At 46.0% G+C, this 17391-nt stretch overlaps 1 protein-coding gene across 4 annotated transcripts in view; it reads right to left on the bottom strand.

The window, feature by feature from the left end:
- DPF1 (double PHD fingers 1) overlaps positions 1-17391 on the bottom strand; it is a 989286-nt gene that overhangs the window by 382061 nt on the left and 589834 nt on the right. For all 4 annotated transcript variants that reach the window (XM_069644470.1, XM_069644468.1, XM_069644467.1 and 1 more), the window contains exon 4: positions 9424-9551. In XM_069644470.1, the coding sequence (XP_069500571.1) occupies positions 9424-9551 (128 nt within the window). The remainder of the gene's footprint in view (positions 1-9423; positions 9552-17391) is intronic.

Here is a 17391-nt window from a genome sequence, read left to right as displayed (position 1 = left end):
CAAATACAATGAGGCCTAGAAATGGAAGAACATACGAAGGACCCCACCAACATTTGCACAATGTTGTTCAGCACCGATAAATACTATATTAATTCCTATACGTGCCAATTATTCCCACAGGGGATCTGGATGAGTCCACCTGAATACCTGATTTGGACATGCGGTCAAGCAAAGTGCAAAAGATTGTCCCGGTTAAAGGAACGCTTACTAATCTAAAAAGCACAGAAAAAGAACCTCAACAACTTGTGCCTGTATTGGGAACTGATGGATTGTTTTGTGTCTAACAAAAGGATTTCTATATTATCAGCACGGTCATAATCTAGTGGTCAAGCTCAGCGATTGAGGAATGGTGGGGTACCAGCCCCTTTCATTTAGATAGTAGATTTTCTGCTATAATTTTCTGCGTAATAAGAGTGCCCACTCACCAGTTCTTCACGGTCTAAGAACCAAAAACTATTTGACCGTCTGGAAGCCTCCAGAATCATCTGGCACTCCTGGATTCTGTTAATTTGCACATCAATTTGAGGATTACGGGTAGTGGAGGAAAGGTACCAAGGAACTGCCTGTATCCTTCGATCAGGACACATCTCTCAGGCCCCTTGCATATCCACATGAAGAGGATCATGGAAAACGTCTTGCGTAGCTTAAACTGGTTTGAGGTTTATGTCAAAAGATACAGAAGACCAGGTAACCAACCTGGCCACACAGCCGCTCTCTGTATTTGCCCAACAAGGGCCGTGCAATTTCCAAAATTAGAGTCAAGTAGCAAATGTTCACTGTGTTAGCAGAATAAATCTTGTCCAAATAAATCACTAGTAAGGTCAAAAGTGATATGCGTTTATCAGAAAGAAAATTCCAAAATGGTCACTAATTTAATCTTAGTGAGGGCGCGGCTAACACATCCCATAATTGTTATAGACATAAAGTACCAATGCATTTGAGGTTTATGTCAACCTGCTGACTCTGGAAGCCTGTATATTCCAAACAACAGCTAGATGTTCTTTTTCAAAGCACATGTGGAAAGATCCACTGCGAACCTGCGAACCCGAGAGTCTGTACCCTAATGCTTCATAATGTACGACCGAACAGTACTGTTTTGGTGATAGTACAATTCTATTGGCCTGCACTGATGGGAAGAAAGCTTTGAACCCAAAAATACTGTATATCATATCAACAATAAATCATATCCCTGGAGACAGAGACTAGATAAGATTAAAGAAACATCCCTTGCTCCAGCATCTAACGGGCTGTCACTGTGCATGCTGCAACCTGAGATAAGCAAGAGGATCACTGGATAAAGCATAATCTCAGCCCAGACCATTCTAGAACCACAACATGCTGGTTAAGGACAGGAAACGAACCTGGTAGATATTTCTCAAAGAGCCACTATGGCCGGCATGCAGATCACAGAGGGGCAGTCCCAGCAAATAAACGTCGTTGGTCAATCAACTCAAAATACTTTGCATCTTTTCGGTGCGGCCAAGGTTGAGGCTGAAGGAAATCCTATGGTGATGTCAAGCTACTTTATGCTGAAATGAGTCAATTCTACACTCATGTCACGAGACCCTTACCAGTCGATCATGGAATGTAGGGCAGAGTGGTGGAAATTTAAAAATGGCTTTGTCTAATCCAACTTCAGTTTTACCAAGCGTATTCTATTCTGTAAACTGTTGTTTCATCGTCAGGCAATATTACGACTGCCTTTTAAACGTGAATACAATTACGAAAAATGTCATCAATGTTTTTTTCGGGGATAGATAAGCGGTTAGGGGTGTTTGGGAATAGTTAGAAATCGGGGCGGTAGGGGGGTTAGGGGAGGTGCAAACTCCCATCCCCCACACAAAAAAATAAAATTCGATTACTTTTTGAAATGATATACACGTTTAAAAGGCAGTTGTAACACTGCACAACGATGAAAGAACACAGAACTATTCTAATCATACCAATTAGCAATCTACATGTCCTGACAAAACTTTACTCTTAACCATTTACAGTAATATGTCTTATTTTAGCATTAGTACTCCAGTACAACGTGCCGGGGTACTAATGGCAATATGGCCCTCAGAGGGGGGCAACTAGCGGTCGGGCAATGACCCCGGGGCTCCGTTAACGTTAATGTCCCGCCATCGAGTCATATTGCCTAAGTATATTCCTCATCAAATACTAAATGTTGGAATGGGTGGAGTAATATGTCTGCTTGGGCGTCTTAAATAAATCGGCTCCTTCATCTACTTTCTCTCCATTCTGTACCTTTCTCCAGCTTCCATTCCTACACCTCTCTTAACTCTCTCACCTCTCCATTTGTCTGATGGGTAGGTTTCTTCGTACCGCTCTTCTCTCTTTTTTCAGCCTTTCTCCCTTCTCATTTTCTATCTGATGTCCTTTCCTGTGTTTTCTTCTTGATGTGAATTACTCTTGCTGATGTTTGCCCATAACAGGAATACAAGAGAACGTTGTGGGCTCAACAGAAATATATTGGAAAAGTCTGGTTTTTACATCATTTTATTTTGTAAAGCAAGTGTGATCTGTGCTAGTCCAGTTTTTAAATCAGACAAAAAACCTGTTTTGAAAGCTTTTATTGGACTCATTGAAAATATGGTGCTGAGATGGAACAATGCACGGGCTTCAACGTCTCACAGACTTCTTCATAAGATGGTGGACACAGAATGAAATGAGTAACAACAGAAAGCAGTGCTGGGGGATAAAGGGTCATTTCTGTTTGTTTGTGTGGACTTGGGGTGACTTATGGTTTGCGGTAAGGCTTATTTGCGTAACTTGAGCAGTCTGTCGTTATTTAACTCGCCATGAAGACTGTGTTGTGTTCACGAGTCTTGGGATTGGAAAACGCACCAGTGTCCTGGGAGTTTACTGTGCAAGAAATCAAGAACTCACCATTTGCTACTATTATTTAACTTAAGAATATGTCAACACCTACAACCTTCCCCAGCCTCGCAAGACACTCCCAAGCAGCCGCCTTTGTGAATGTTGAAGTTGACTCCTTGAAATGGCCATTAAAATAGATTTTTTAGACCTTTCCCTAAACGTTGTTTTTTCGTAGGAGGAAATGAGTGCAGCCTTTGACCAAATCGTGGATGTGTGAAGAAGAGTTCTGCCCCTGCACCCCGCTTTGTAAAAAAGGGCAATTAGCCAGACTTAAGAAGGACATTCAATTTTTAAACCTAGTCAGAAGGGGCCGCGGAGGTGCAGATTTCAGTACAGGACAAAGAGTCTTCGAGTGAGACATGGGCTCAAGGGGGATCCCTGAGGTGGAATTGCATTTGCACCATTGAGAGCTGGTAGCGGGAGTGAGCTTCTGCTCTGAGAGCTCCTTCTGCGCCAGCTGCCTAACACCTAACAGACAGTGGGGATAGCTTTATCACTATGAAGACTGCCTGCAAAGCGATAGCAGAAATCAGAATTCCCCTTTCCTTAATGATATGATAAGTCATTTATAACGCTCCTGCACACAAGTGTTTCTAGGCGCGACGATGCAAGCGAGGGCAGACAGGGGGAAGACAAGACAAACGATCTTACTAGGCCTTGTGTCATTCAGATCGTGCAAGTGTGAGAACGAGGAGTGCAAGGGGGAAATGGGGGTCGAGGGTGCCAGGGAGAGGTAAGGGGAAACATGGCTGCCTTGCTCTGAGTACGTGAAGCCAGGGCAGCGCGGTTCTAGGTAAGTGCAAGGAGGCAAGGGACTGTAGAAGGACTTGACCCTAAAAGATATTCATCTCACCCAAGCCCTTTAAATTGACAAAACAAATTAAGTAAATAAAGCTTTATGACATACTGTTTGCTACTTTTGCCTCTCCAAAATAATGTGTTTGTCTAATGAGGCACCATACAAAGCTCCAAAGGAGCCAGCCGAACCAGCATTACAATCAAGAAGGGCTGAGGGTTGTACAGGCATGACAATATTTCTAAAACCCCTTGTTCTGTCTACCATAAAGCCAACAATTATGATGAAAGGTTCCACACTGAACCCGTTGACTGACGCTAGAACAGCCGCAGTCAGCCCCCGCTGCACTCCAACAACCCTGAGAAAATCTGACGTCATTTTCCCAAGGAAAAAATATACATGCTCCAGCTGAGCATCCAGGTTGTCCCATCAACCCATACTGTGATCCAGATACTCATGTTCCACATCCTATGGTGACCTTGTTGCAAACTCGCAAAGTTGCTATCACCTTTCAAGAAATCACGTTTGGCACGCTTTACAGTGATAAAAGGGGCGTTCCCATCCGAGCACGTCTCCCAGCTGAACTCGGTGTCCAGTCATAATATCGAAAAAATAAAGTCGAATGACAAAAAAGTCGAATCAATAATGTCGAAAAAAAAAAAGTCGAATTTGTTTTTTTATTAGACATTTTGACTTTCGATTTTATTGATTTCGATTTTATGTCTAGGAACCGCTGAACTCATGTACCTCCCCCTTAAGCAGATGTCGACCATTAGAAACATGCTACAAATCCAGCACGCAAACTAGGTGCATATGCTTGTCTAATGCCACTAACATCTCCTGTGTCATACCTCAAGGATCAGCCCTCCTCTTCAGAATCACGTGTAGGCCTCGCTGAATCCCCACAACATCAACTTTAGACAAATGCCTATGACACACAGCTCCATGGTGACCTGTTAGAGGAATCCAGAGTTGGCTATAGAATAGCTGTCTGGTGGCATTTCATGTTTGTGGCATAGGCAGGCCATCGCCACTGCCTTTTACTGGTTGGAAACACCAGGCTCTCCTTCTATGCCTACTCTTATTTATTTATTGCAATTAATCGCAGTGCACAAATCCGTAAGCATCACGGGTTAAGGTCTATAACTTGGGCCACCTCTTCAGTGGTGGTGTTTCCTTCCTACTGTATGTTTCTAAGAATGCATTTCACCTTTGTCGCTCCTTGCAAAGGGTCCTTCTGCCGCTTGAACTCCCCAGCAAAGTCACCTTGGTCCTTGCTGTGGTTACCTCCCTTCTGGATTACCGCAAGAGCATAAGTAAAATGCTCACAATGGTCACTTGCCAAATTCAGGTTATCTAAATCTTTTGGCCTAATGTTGGTCTACAATTTGTGGACCACATTTTACCTGCACTTCAGGCTCCACATTGATTACTAATCAAGGAACGATCACAGGTAAAATCTCAGTGCATACCACAAAAGGCGCTAGATGGGCATGCCAGGCACTAACTAAACGGTAATATCACCACAAGACAAACAGATTAAACAAAATGGAAGAGGGAAATAGAAATATCCAAAGAAGGAGAAGGCACAGTGCATACCCCCATTTTGTATTGAACAAAGATACCTTCACAAAATTGCTAGGAGAGATGGTCTCAGCACCAATGCAAATGTATGGACCCTCCATATCCAGGTAATTTGCTCCCTCCCACCGAACACCGGAACATGGTTTCCTTATATTTTGTTTGTATTTTTTATTTCACATATGGTCTGGAATCTTTTTGACTCTGCAGCGCTTCCCAACCTCTCACCCAACAGGTACCTCCGAATGCCACCTACAGATATCAAGATCATGCAGCTGGGGCCAGTCTTTGCATGGCTTATTTAAGGTTCCTTCCGAAGGCATTCTTGCCATACTGTACCCACCGGACCCAACTCGACGCTCTTTCTCCACCAACATGCAGCTAAACTGCTTAGAATTGCCTGCAAAGCTCAATATAAATGCTTTACAAAATCCTTTCAAATATTAAAAGTATTTATGAGAGTAAGGCCCACACGGCTGGTTGTCATTCATAGAGTCATGGTCCAGCAAATATAGCCCACAGAATGTATGCACCAACCTTCATATAAGTGTTTTACATATTGATTTAGGGAAATACAGGTGCTGCAATTGCAGCACGGCATCTCTTGAAATGAGATCAGTCCGGAGGAGCAATTTGCCAATTGGTAGCAGTACTGTCTGAAAGCTAGAAAGCACCTAGAAATACATGACTTTGCGCTTGCTAGGGGAAGAGAAAACCACCAACAGCTAGCTGCCTTGTAATTAATGCTATCTAGGGAGAATACCAGTAAACATGATGATCAGGGCAAATAAAAACGTTAAACTATTAAAGAAACCTGTTCGACTTCTCAGAACTATTTCATTGCTATGGAAAGCCCTATCACTGATTCAAGCGACTGCCATAAACATCACTTTGCATTTATGAATGGTCAGCAGCGCTGCCTGGCCACAGTCGGTACAGTAATTCCAGCCAGAGCGGGTCGCCTCGCTGGATGTACCCCACTTTTAAGCACCTCCAGAAAATACTGTGGGCACGAAAACCCCTAAAACGAGAAGAAGAACATGACATCCCGCTGCTGCCTCCAACTCCCAAAGAAATGAGTGCAACCATCTCGCAATTCATCAAACTCAAAATGTCTTCTCCATCAACGAATAAGATGCTGGGAGCGGGGCGAGCAGGGCGTGGGGTGCATACAGCAAGGAAATGGCGCAAAGTGGAGCATAGTAACTCGCAAAACATCAATATCACTTTTGGAAGTGACACAGAAAATCTCTCACATACAGTGTTCTTTTTCATATTTTGACAACCAGCTATAATACAGAATTAGGGTTTGAGTAGCTTTCCGGAGTTATTGCAGCGAACCCTCTCAATAGATGCAGTTGCCGTCCTGGGGTGCACCTTGCATGCTCTTATCTTCTCGTTCCCTGCCTCGCTCTCGCTAACTCTGTATGCATGTTAATAGGAAACTGAAGCAGTTAGCTGAGAACATATTTGAAAATACCCCATTTTACCATCAGGCTGCTGTATTGTAAAACCTCTTTTGATCACGGCAATAGAAGAAAGCACCCGAAACCATGACTCTTGTCAAATCATATGTCTTTCCACCGTGCTCTCTGGAGGGGCCTTTTCTCTCAGTGATCTAGAAAGTAAGAGCTCGGCTCCTGGTGTTGCCTTGGCCTCGCAGGTGATGCCATCAAAGACAGCATTTGGGCGAGAAGTAGAAGGAAGAGGGACTAGTTTGGCTCTCGGCCTCATTGAAGATGGTGCAGGACCTGGCTAAGCAAGATGCATTTCCAAGCCACAAGCACTAGCCCTCCCGGTTGTCGGCTGCAGTTTGAGCGTAAGATCTGAGTGTGGATGGCACCGAACACTGTGATTGGTCTGAAGCACCTGGACAGGTGTCCCCCGCTTCATTATTTAAACAGGAGCAACGTTTCAAGACCTGGAAGCCCTGTTTCTGACTACGCAAGAACAGAAGACTTTGTCACGTGGATCTTGTCTGTTGGCGCCTTTGCCTATTTCCCTGGTGAAGGAGAGAACCAGACCCCAGTTTCGATTCTACTTGAAAGAAAACAACAGAGCAGAGATTTCACGCGGGGTTTGGTCATTTCCTCAACTGCACAGACCGTTTCTAGTACCTACAAAAAACTGGACGTGTACACCTCTCCAAATCCAGTCACTGCGGTTGAGCTCTGAGGGAAGACAGAGTGTGCATGTGTCATGACAGTCTTCAAGCGATAGCTGCTGAACTTGCATACAACAGTACACTCGTTCCCGTGAGTCTAAGGGCCTCGGTGGGAGGAAAAGAGAAATAACAGATGTATTTAAAGCACATCAAAAACCACACTCTACCGAGAGAAGGGCAACCTGAGGGGAAAGAATCAAGAAAAGCAACCTAAAAGTCGTCAGCATCGTCCAAACATCTTCCAATATTGGTCGAAAAGTTGATGTTTCTTTTTCTCAGTTGATCAAATTACACGATCTACTCGATATCAAAAGTTCCCGAACGTGCATGCTCCCGCCGCCTGATGCAGGAGCCACGAATACAATAGGCTAACGCTGCCAATAAGGGTTTCCGGCCAGGCCCGGACTGGCCAGTAGGGCAATGCCTGAACCAATCAAAAAGGAAAATGCTGGTGTGAGACAGTTTGTTTGGTCAAAGTGGGCCACTTTTTTGGCCAATGTGGTTGAATAAATATTCTTTAAATTGCACAAGTTGCATCACATTTTATCAAAAAACGCACCCCTGAGTACTATTGAAGCAGTCTTTCATAAAAGGAATGGTTCCCGAGACTATTTTATGCCCCATCCGACCCGGGTTTCAGGATGCCAGTCCTGACAGGGGAAGATTCCCCAACCGTGTGCACCTCCAGAGGAAACAATAAAGACTAAATACACATCAAAGGTGTGAGAAAAGAAAGCCTACAATATGAACCAGTCGGGATATGCGGGAAAAGGGAGGGAGGGGTTAGCTAATACCCTCACATTAACTTAGCGAAAGAAAATAAGACACACATGTGATAATGTAAATAGAAGCACATGTCCTACAACTTTCCACAGATGTTAAGAGCGTTGTCAGAAGATGGACCAGGGCCTGATCTGGCACAAACTGTGCCCATTTACAATCCCTGGATGTCTTTTCGTGGACGGCCTTGGGGCCTCCTGTTTGGGCTGACACTTACCTTTTTGTCCCGGCAGCTAGAGTGCATCAAAACAGGAAAAAACTCAATAAGGGTGGGCAGGAGTAGCTTTTGATTAAATCCTAGTGTGAGAGGTGTGCTTTGAGATTTGAGGGGCCAGGTGTGAACAGAGGTTTCCCATTTATATTTGTTGAAGAAAAGTGGATGACGATGACAATGTAGCTCCTGTACCAGCAAACAGGCCTCCACACTAGACAACCAGTGTCAGGGAGAATGGGCACAGAATACAATGGCTGTGCCAGTAAACCTGCATGAGGTACCAGTAACTCTATCAATACTGCACCGTTGTTCTGCCAGTAATTTTCCTTACACATTAGACAGCTATTGTTGCAGTAATAATGTCCAGAAGAGACACTTACTGTACGAGCAAGAGACAGAGATTGTGCCAGGAACCATGGCCCTACACTATTCAGTGGTCGTGACTGCAATCCTGTCCACTTTAGACAGTTCTTGTCATGATGATACCCACACTGGACAGTTACTGTGCCAGTAATCGTGCCCAGGTTACACTGTTACTGTGCCAGTAATCATGCCCCCATATTAGACAGTTACTGTGCCAGTATCCAGTCCACAATAGAACGTTATTGATCTAGTAATCAATGTCAAAATAGCTAATGCAGCCAAGTGAAGGTCACACCAGACAGCTACTTGGCCAGTGTTGGTCCCCATCAGCATTAATGTGCTGGTAGAATGCTGTCTGCAGGACTCCCTTTCTCATTTCATTTCAACTAACCATACACCAGAAGCGTGTTCTCTCTGTATTTGCATGCTTATCTATTTGGGACCGTTATAATGTCGAAATGGGAATAAAACCTGAGAACACTGAGGAAGCGGCAAGTGGCGGCACGGCAATGGGCAGAATCGGCAAGCCTGGTGAAGCTTCTCTGCCAGCATGCTCTATATGTGTATGCCCTGCAAGCCCGCCTCACCCTCCGTTCCCTGAGGCCTGCCTGGAATGGCGACAGGCGGCCGCGCGCTGCTTACCTGGCAGTCCATAGGGACCTCCTCCTCCTTCAGTTCCAGCTTCTTTTCGCCAGTCTCGGCGCACAGCAGGGCTTCGAGAACGGGTCCCTCGGGTAACCCGCTCTCCTTCTTCAGGGGGACCTCGTAATCTGGGGAGAGATGGAAGGAGTGCAAGGAAAGTCAGTTAGGGCATCATGGCAAGAGTCCAGTCTGCAGTGCCCCCATCCCGTACCTAGGGCTGTCTCCACTTCTGTTCTGGAAGGTGAGAAGTGGGAGGGTCCTGTGGGCCTCACCACTGATGGAAGAGCAAGGCATTCGTGAAGTATTTAAGGGCGACAAGGAGACCCTCAATACACCCTAGCGATACAGCTTTCCTCCAGGACACCACCAGACTCTTCTACCAATCAGCTGGTATTATTTGGGCAGCCCTGTGACTAAAACCAACTTCTTACCAGGGGCACAGCTTAGTTATTAATGTTGAGGGGTGTGGTTGTGAGTTTTTCTCAACAAATGATGCAGTGTACCCAACTAAAAAGGGCAGTGTGGCGGCTTGGGAATGGGCACTTTATGGTGCCCTTTTAAATGAAACAATAGCTATGAGTTACTGGGACTTTTGGGCCTCCACATGTCTCACTGTAAAGCCCTATGACAGCAGGATGCATCACAGTCATAATCACACTCCTTCACCCGTGCTACCCAAAATCCTGATGTGCGCTCTCCATGAACCGCAACCCTCCCTCGACCATCCGACACCCATCTAACAAACATTGCAGCATCCTTCATTTCAGTGAAACCATCAGAAGAGAACCCCCGTCACTCCGGATGCATCCATGAGGAATATATGAGACACTTGGCAACACTGCAGTATGCTAACCCTTGCATGAGCGAGTCTTTCTGCACAGCACACCTAAAAGGAATCACTTCCGGGTAATAGCAATGCTATTAGTGAGCGGAAGAAAGGCACAGTGATGCAAAGTGATTTTCCCAGAATTGCAAACTCCAGTGAAGTGGAGAAGCTGGGATTATGGTCCATGTTGACTAGTTCTCCAATTTGTATTTCAGGCAGTGCACTACATCTCCTACCATCCCATCTTTAGTCTTACATCAGCATGCAATGCGTTCTTCATACTTGTCTTTCAAATGCTGCACTATAACCATGTGTTCTAGAAAGCTGTAACTATAACTATGTGTTCTAGAAAGCTGTAACTATAACTATGTGTTCTAGAAAGCTGTAACTATAACTATGTGTTCTAGAAAGCTGTAACTATAACTATGTGTTCTAGAAAGCTGTAACTATAACTATGTGTTCTAGAAAGCTATAACTATAACTATGTGTTCTAGAAAGCTGTAACTATAACTATGTGTTCTAGAAAGCTGTAACTATAACTATGTGTTCTAGAAAGCTGTAACTATAACTATGTGTTCTAGAAAGCTGTAACTATACCTATGTGTTCTAGAAAGAACCGAACCACATGTTGCATCAATCTCATGGCACATAAGAAATACATATAGAAACATTTCAGATAGAAGACGTATGGTTCTCTTTGAAAACAGCAACAACAGAGAATGGGCCTCGTTACCAGTGTGGCAGTCTGGAAATAAGGGTGCCTGTAGCAACGCACCAGCGCTCTTTTCCGGACTGCCACACTACAAGTCTACCTGTAGGGGCCGTTGCGCCCGGCAGGTCTGACCTGTAGCCCAATGTAGCCCACCCCCTCAATCAGAGGCCCCCTCTCTGCCAAGCAAATAAACATATTCATGGACATTCGTATGTGCAACCTTACAACATACACACTGCTTCTCATTCAGACACGTGGTGCACCCTGCAACAGGCACACTGCTTCTCATTCAGACACGTGGTGCACCCTGCAACAGGCACACTGCTTCTCATTCAGACACGTGGTGCACCCTGCAACAGGCACACTGCTTTTCATTCAGACACGTGGTGCACCCTGCAACAGGCACACTGCTTCTCATTCACACGCATACACCCATCCGACATACCCACAGACTGCACTACACTATTGACACACCCATTCAGACATTACACAGACACAGCCCCGCAATCACATACACACAGAGACACATACGGGCAACTTTGTTTTATTACCTTCTGTAACCCCCGACCCTGGGAGCCCACCCACTCGCTGCCAGGAGGATCCACTGGCCCCTGTGCACCAGACAAACAGGAACCATGAAGCAGGGGGAGTTTCCTAGTTTCTGGGATGCGTAGTGGAGCCAGAGAGCCACCAGCACACGCCGCAGGGCAGTTTAATAGGCCGGGGGCATAGGAGTGCCCCCTAGATGCATTTGGCCATGCAGTACCCCAGTCTGCACCCCCAATGTGTCATGTAAGGTTGGAGAAGCCACATGCCTCTGACCTTGCGTGGCCCATTTATCATATGCAGCTGGGTCTAGTTCTGTAAAAGCGAAACTAAGTTTTCCCTACAGGCCAGCTGAGGAGCACACCCTCAGATGTTTGCATCTGAGGATACTCTCAGCGTTTCCAATGGGCTGGCTCTTCCATAATGTGTGGCAAGTTGGGCCCCATCACCTCTTATGGACGAGCTGTCCCTGCCAATATTACATATTTGGAAGTTTGACCCTGTACGAATGATTGCTTTGCAGTCTTGGGGAGATACATACATAGACCACGGATGTCTACATTACCTAAATACACATCGATTGTCCTTCTTTGTGATGAAATAGAACACAAAGTAGATAGGATGTTTAGGGTCTATTTTCTGACTACAGATGGGTATATATTGCTAGCATTTTCTCTATAATGTGTAATCCTCTGCAATGAGATCAATAGGCAGGTTTATATTTTGTAAAACATTGAGCACATCTCTCGGGGATCCACAACAATAATATATTGGACAGTTGTCCTGCAAGAGTGTTGCCCTCTTTGCCTCAGCTCGCCTGTCAGTCATTATTTTGTACTCCCTCGCCTGCTAAATATTCTCTCACAGTTATAAGGAATCCCCTCTCTGTTGATGCTTGCCTCTGTGACACCATCAATAAGCTTTTCTTTCTAGGGGGTCTCTACTGGGAGTAAGTGTGGAATTTCATTCAACAGTGATGGTGTTGGTCTGCTTTGATCAACCCTTGTTTATACAGTAAAGTAAATACCACCATTCCATCCAGATCACATGTTAGTGATGTGTGACTGAGTAAGGCTGATGATGTGTCTGAAATGTGAATCAGTGAGACCTGGCTGAAGTGCAGAAGTGCAGGGTGGTCATGTGTGGCGGTGCAAGACTTCTTGATGCGAGTGATGTGTCAATGAGCGACCCTCCATTGAAGTGCATGGTGTCAGGGGATTGGAGATGATGCTTGAATGGATGAGTATCCAATGAAAGGTATGATGCTAGCATGTGAGTGAGTGAAACTCCTCTAACTCAGGGAGCATGCGGTGGATGCCATCAGCCCATTGTTTTCAGGCAGGGGCGTTGGTAAGGGGGGGCTTAGGGGGCTATAGCCCCTGATCTTTTGGTTGTCGTCCCGGATAGAATCTCAGGAGCTACAGCCAAAAGACTAGCTAGCCCCCAGTCCCAACAGTTCTGACATCAGCTTAGCCCCAGGTCTTTTCCAGACCAAGCAACTCCCCTGTTTTCAGGGGATGGACACTGTCCCCACTGTCTGTTAAAAAGGAATAAAAGACAAAATGGCGGCAGCCGCTTGAGGTACACAGTTCCGCGGCTGGATTCAAACGCTGATATCGGTGCTGTAAGGCCAGGCCGACACAGTCGAAAGACTACACAAATCTCTGATCCTGAAGCAGTAAAATGTCTCATATTAACATTCTGCTTTACAGGACTTGTTTTGTTGACGATTCCTAGACATACAAGGTTGCAGATGTTGTACTTACCCAGCAATGTAATAGGAAACAGGTTGTCTTCGCAAATACAAGACCAAAACTGGCTCAACTGACGCATTATCACATAGCTTTGCTGCTCTGCCATCCTCAACCTAGTAATCACTAGCGCAACCCAATTATAACAACTTAGCGACCCAACTAGCTTCAGTGCTGTGTTTTATCAACGACCTCTCCACTACTAGCTCCCTAATCGATGTCACTCTCCCAACAGGATTACCATTTCAATTCAGACTGAAAAGTGTGGACAACGGTCCTATCCCTGAAACCATTTCTAGGATCTCGCTACACGCTATCCAGGTAATTCGACACATGGCCGCATAATACTCACCACAGCCACCAGTCAACTGACTGCACCTCCTGCAGTGGCACAACTGGCGCCTGTTGCTACCGACCTGCTACCATCTTGCCACAAACATAGTAATCACCAATCTAGGGACGCACATGAATAGACAACCTCTCACTCATAGGCACCCTATGTTCCTCAACACACTGGGATTCCCCCATGCAACTAGATACTGGGATATAACGGTGCACTCACACCAATGCTATATATAAACCTAGGCCTGATCTAACAGCGACTTATATATACTGAGAATCAATCACGCAGGAGACCCTCACCACGCCATTTGGAGGCAAATGGTCTGATTGCTTGGTCTACACCTTACTCTTCATGCTATGTTTCAGCTAAAACTATTTGGCTAAAGTTCCCTAACTCTCCTCTTCATTCTTTTGCTCCCTCTTTCTCTGCCCTCTCACACACAGGATTGATAACCAAACGGGCATTGGCCCCAACGTATGTATAGGACAGTCTTTTGACGTGATTGATGCAAACTGTATATCCAAGTACTTAATAATACTGGTGTACTTATGCATGCAATTGATATTGAATATAGCTTTGCAAGTGCTAACTCTTAGTAATCAAGGATGGTGAACACCCTAACATAGGGTATCGACTACATTGTCTGCACAATACTACTAACCCAGAACCACCTGTGACGCTGAACAGGTTGTCATGTATTCTGTGTTTCTCATGTTGACAACTCACGCCAAATAGCCTTGACAAAGCCTGCATCAGGGTGAAACATTAGCACGTGCCACAATCAGGTTAATGTTGCCTCTAAAAGAAAGGCTGAAATAGAAATACACAAAATCTAGGATTGTATTAGAATTCTGATACTGACCCGTTGTATACAACCTTTAATAAATACTCTTATATATATATATTCTTGTGACTGAATATTGGCCTTGACGCAGAACCACACCTAACTACCAAACAATTGTATCTTTATCTTGACTGATATGGGGTATATCAGCCACAGTTAGGTTACCTAGATAACGAAGAGAGGCCCACACACCATTTCGCCTACTTTCTGCAATTAATTTGTCATGTGCACTTGTTTCAATTAGTAAAGACAAATTGACTGAAATGTACATGTTTTACGTTAAGATATGTTCGCTTCCGATGATGTCACTACTCATTGCATGTCATACTCTTTCCCCCTGATTTTTTAGGGATTTGAGCCATACACTCACTGCACAATGGTAGGTATGCCCGAAAGCGAGATCGCTCTTATGAAGAAGTGTGCAGAGACAGTCATCTTGTAGGAATACTATAGCAATCGCACCCCAGCCGTGGGGCGTATTTGGCCAGTAATGACTCGAAAGCCTGAGCCTAGGCAGGCCCTTGGGAAGCGACAGCCTGTTGAGGGCCGTTACCGTCCATGTACCTCCCCCACATCCCGGCTTGTGCGTGATATCTTTTCACACTCCAGGGTTTGCCCGTGGTGCAAATCATTTTTCCCCTCTTTCCCTTCTCGGGAGATGGGCTATGCACTGTTGCCTCCCCACAATCAAGATGGCGCCACCCGGAGATGGGCCTCGGGTGGCTGGAAAGAGCGGACGGTGCACACTGTATTCTCACCCGCTTGTCCAGCCACCTGATTGACTGAGCGCCCTTCCCAGGGTGTGTATGTGTATTCCATTGGTGGGCATAAATGGTTTGCAATACATGAGAGGGAGCAGGCCCACATTACTGATTCACGTCTTCTTTAGATGTCGCTCGCGCCCGCCTCCTCTGATGGCCCGGCAATGTTTGGGAAGGTTGTAGGACTCCGAGGCAGTTTCCTTTTTGTGGCAGCCAGGGCCTCCCATCAGGGCACTCGCAGCAGCTGGCTTGTGGAAGGGCACGGCTCCGGGCACTGCCAGGCACACCCGCGCGCTGCTATTTGGAAATGATGCGCGTTCTAATTTGAAGGTGTGGGACTCCCTCCTCCATTATTAGCAAAGCGAAGACAATAAAGAGCCGTTTGATGGATGCAATTATCAATAAAAAGCCCATCCCGGGCAGCGAAGCTTGCTGAGCCTGCAGGGCCGGGCCTCAGTGGAGGGCTAATTGAGACGTGTGTGTAGATTTAAACTGCGGCTCACCGAATCATCTCAAACTCTGCACGCAGAAACCACACGTAAATAAACCCACTGAGGAAGCTAGAACAGTTGCCACCGAGTGATTGTGTGTGAGTCCTAGGCGGCTAGGAGGGACGGCATCAGGGCCTTTCTGGTTGGTCTCAGGCATTAGTGGGGCCCCAGCAACTGCCCCAATGTTGGCAGCCAGTAGTCTATGCCTTTCATTCAGGACTTTAAATGTGTGCTTTGCATTGCGCACATTACACCCAGCGTTTGTTGGAGCCATTCAGGGAGTCGCCTCGACCCTCTGTGGTATCTTTTTTCTGTACTTTAGGCCCTTGTGGACAAAGAAGGATTGATCACAAGATGGCCGGCGAGCATTGAGCTGAAAATCTAAGCGTCCCATTAGGGCAAAGTTTAGTTTTTCAGGTCCCTGCTGGCTGGCGTTTCATGATAATCGACAGCTGTTAATCCCCTTGTCTCCATTATTATGTATGCACCCAATGAGTGGTTGAGACTTTTTTTCTCTTCTCTAAGCAAGGGGGGTGCAACCGTCGTGTTAAAATAGGCCCCCAGAGTCTCTTCAGCCTGTCCTAGCCGCTACCAGTAACAGGGGCAAGTGTCAGGTGATTTGGGAAAACGTAACTGGATAGCTTCTGGGTAGAACATGGGCTGGAGCTCTGCTGCTTCTCGAAGGACAGTAAACAGATCCGTTTCCAAGCCCAGCGTAACTGAATGCAGAAACACCAAAGCACCACATCGTGTTGGGAAACTGTCCAATTTGACTATATGTCCTGCAATTTGCAGACTTATTTTTGGTAGGGTGAGTATTCTGACCAATGAAGAGAGCAGAGCCCAACTTCCATTACTCGTTAAAAAGGTTTTCTTGCTGCATCACTATCACGGCCATTTTTCAAATTTAAAATTGTGGCCAGTATTATGTTCCCAACATGCTCTTTGCTTTTATGCAAATTGCCAGGTGTGGGCTCCATAAAGCGATACTGTGTCGCTTGACTTCCCTCTGCCCGTCTCCCCCAGGAGAAGGGAGTTCCCAGAGTACATCTTTTTTCATTTCAAGCACTGAGTACCTCGCACGATTTTGCTCGACTGGCTACAGTTGCCTAACTGGCTGTATATGGCCATGGCTTTTGTTATTTGCCCCCACATCACAGTGGCCTGGGCGCACTTCCTGTGTTTTTTCCAGTTACATGCTGTGTGGCTGTCAGTGGTCTGGTGGCTGTATTTGGCCTCGGCTTGCCACACATACAGCCACCTGGTGGGGGGCCAGTTGCCTTGAGGAGTACCAGTGGCCTGATAAGGTGTCATGTTTCTGGCTAGATGTCAGGTCTATTGTCTAGTGGCCTGGGTGGGTGTAACTGGTGAGAGTGGGTGTCAGTGATACGGGTGGGCGTGAGTGGCCTGGGTGGGCTTCAGTGGCCTGGGTGGGTTTCAGAGGTCTGGTAGGGTGCCAGCAGTCTAGCAAGGTGCCAGGGGCCTGGGCCCATGTCAGCAACTGGGCAGTTGTCAATGGTATGGGAGAGTGTCAGCGGCCTGGCCACGTGTCAATGGTCTTCTGGGTGTCAATGACCTGGGAGAGTTTTCGTGACAAGGTGGTTGTCATTATTTTGTGAAGCTGCTGGTGGCCTGAGCAGGTCAACAAAAGCCGTGCGTTTCCTGATGGCTGTCTTTGGTTTCCACCAACATTT

Source organism: Ambystoma mexicanum, chromosome 2p, assembly GCF_040938575.1.
Source record: "Ambystoma mexicanum isolate Mex_15411 chromosome 2p, UKY_AmexF1_1, whole genome shotgun sequence".
NCBI classification, from domain to species: Eukaryota; Metazoa; Chordata; class Amphibia; order Caudata; family Ambystomatidae; genus Ambystoma; species Ambystoma mexicanum.
Note: the sequence above shows the minus strand (reverse complement) of the source record. Positions and strands in the feature narration are given on the sequence as shown.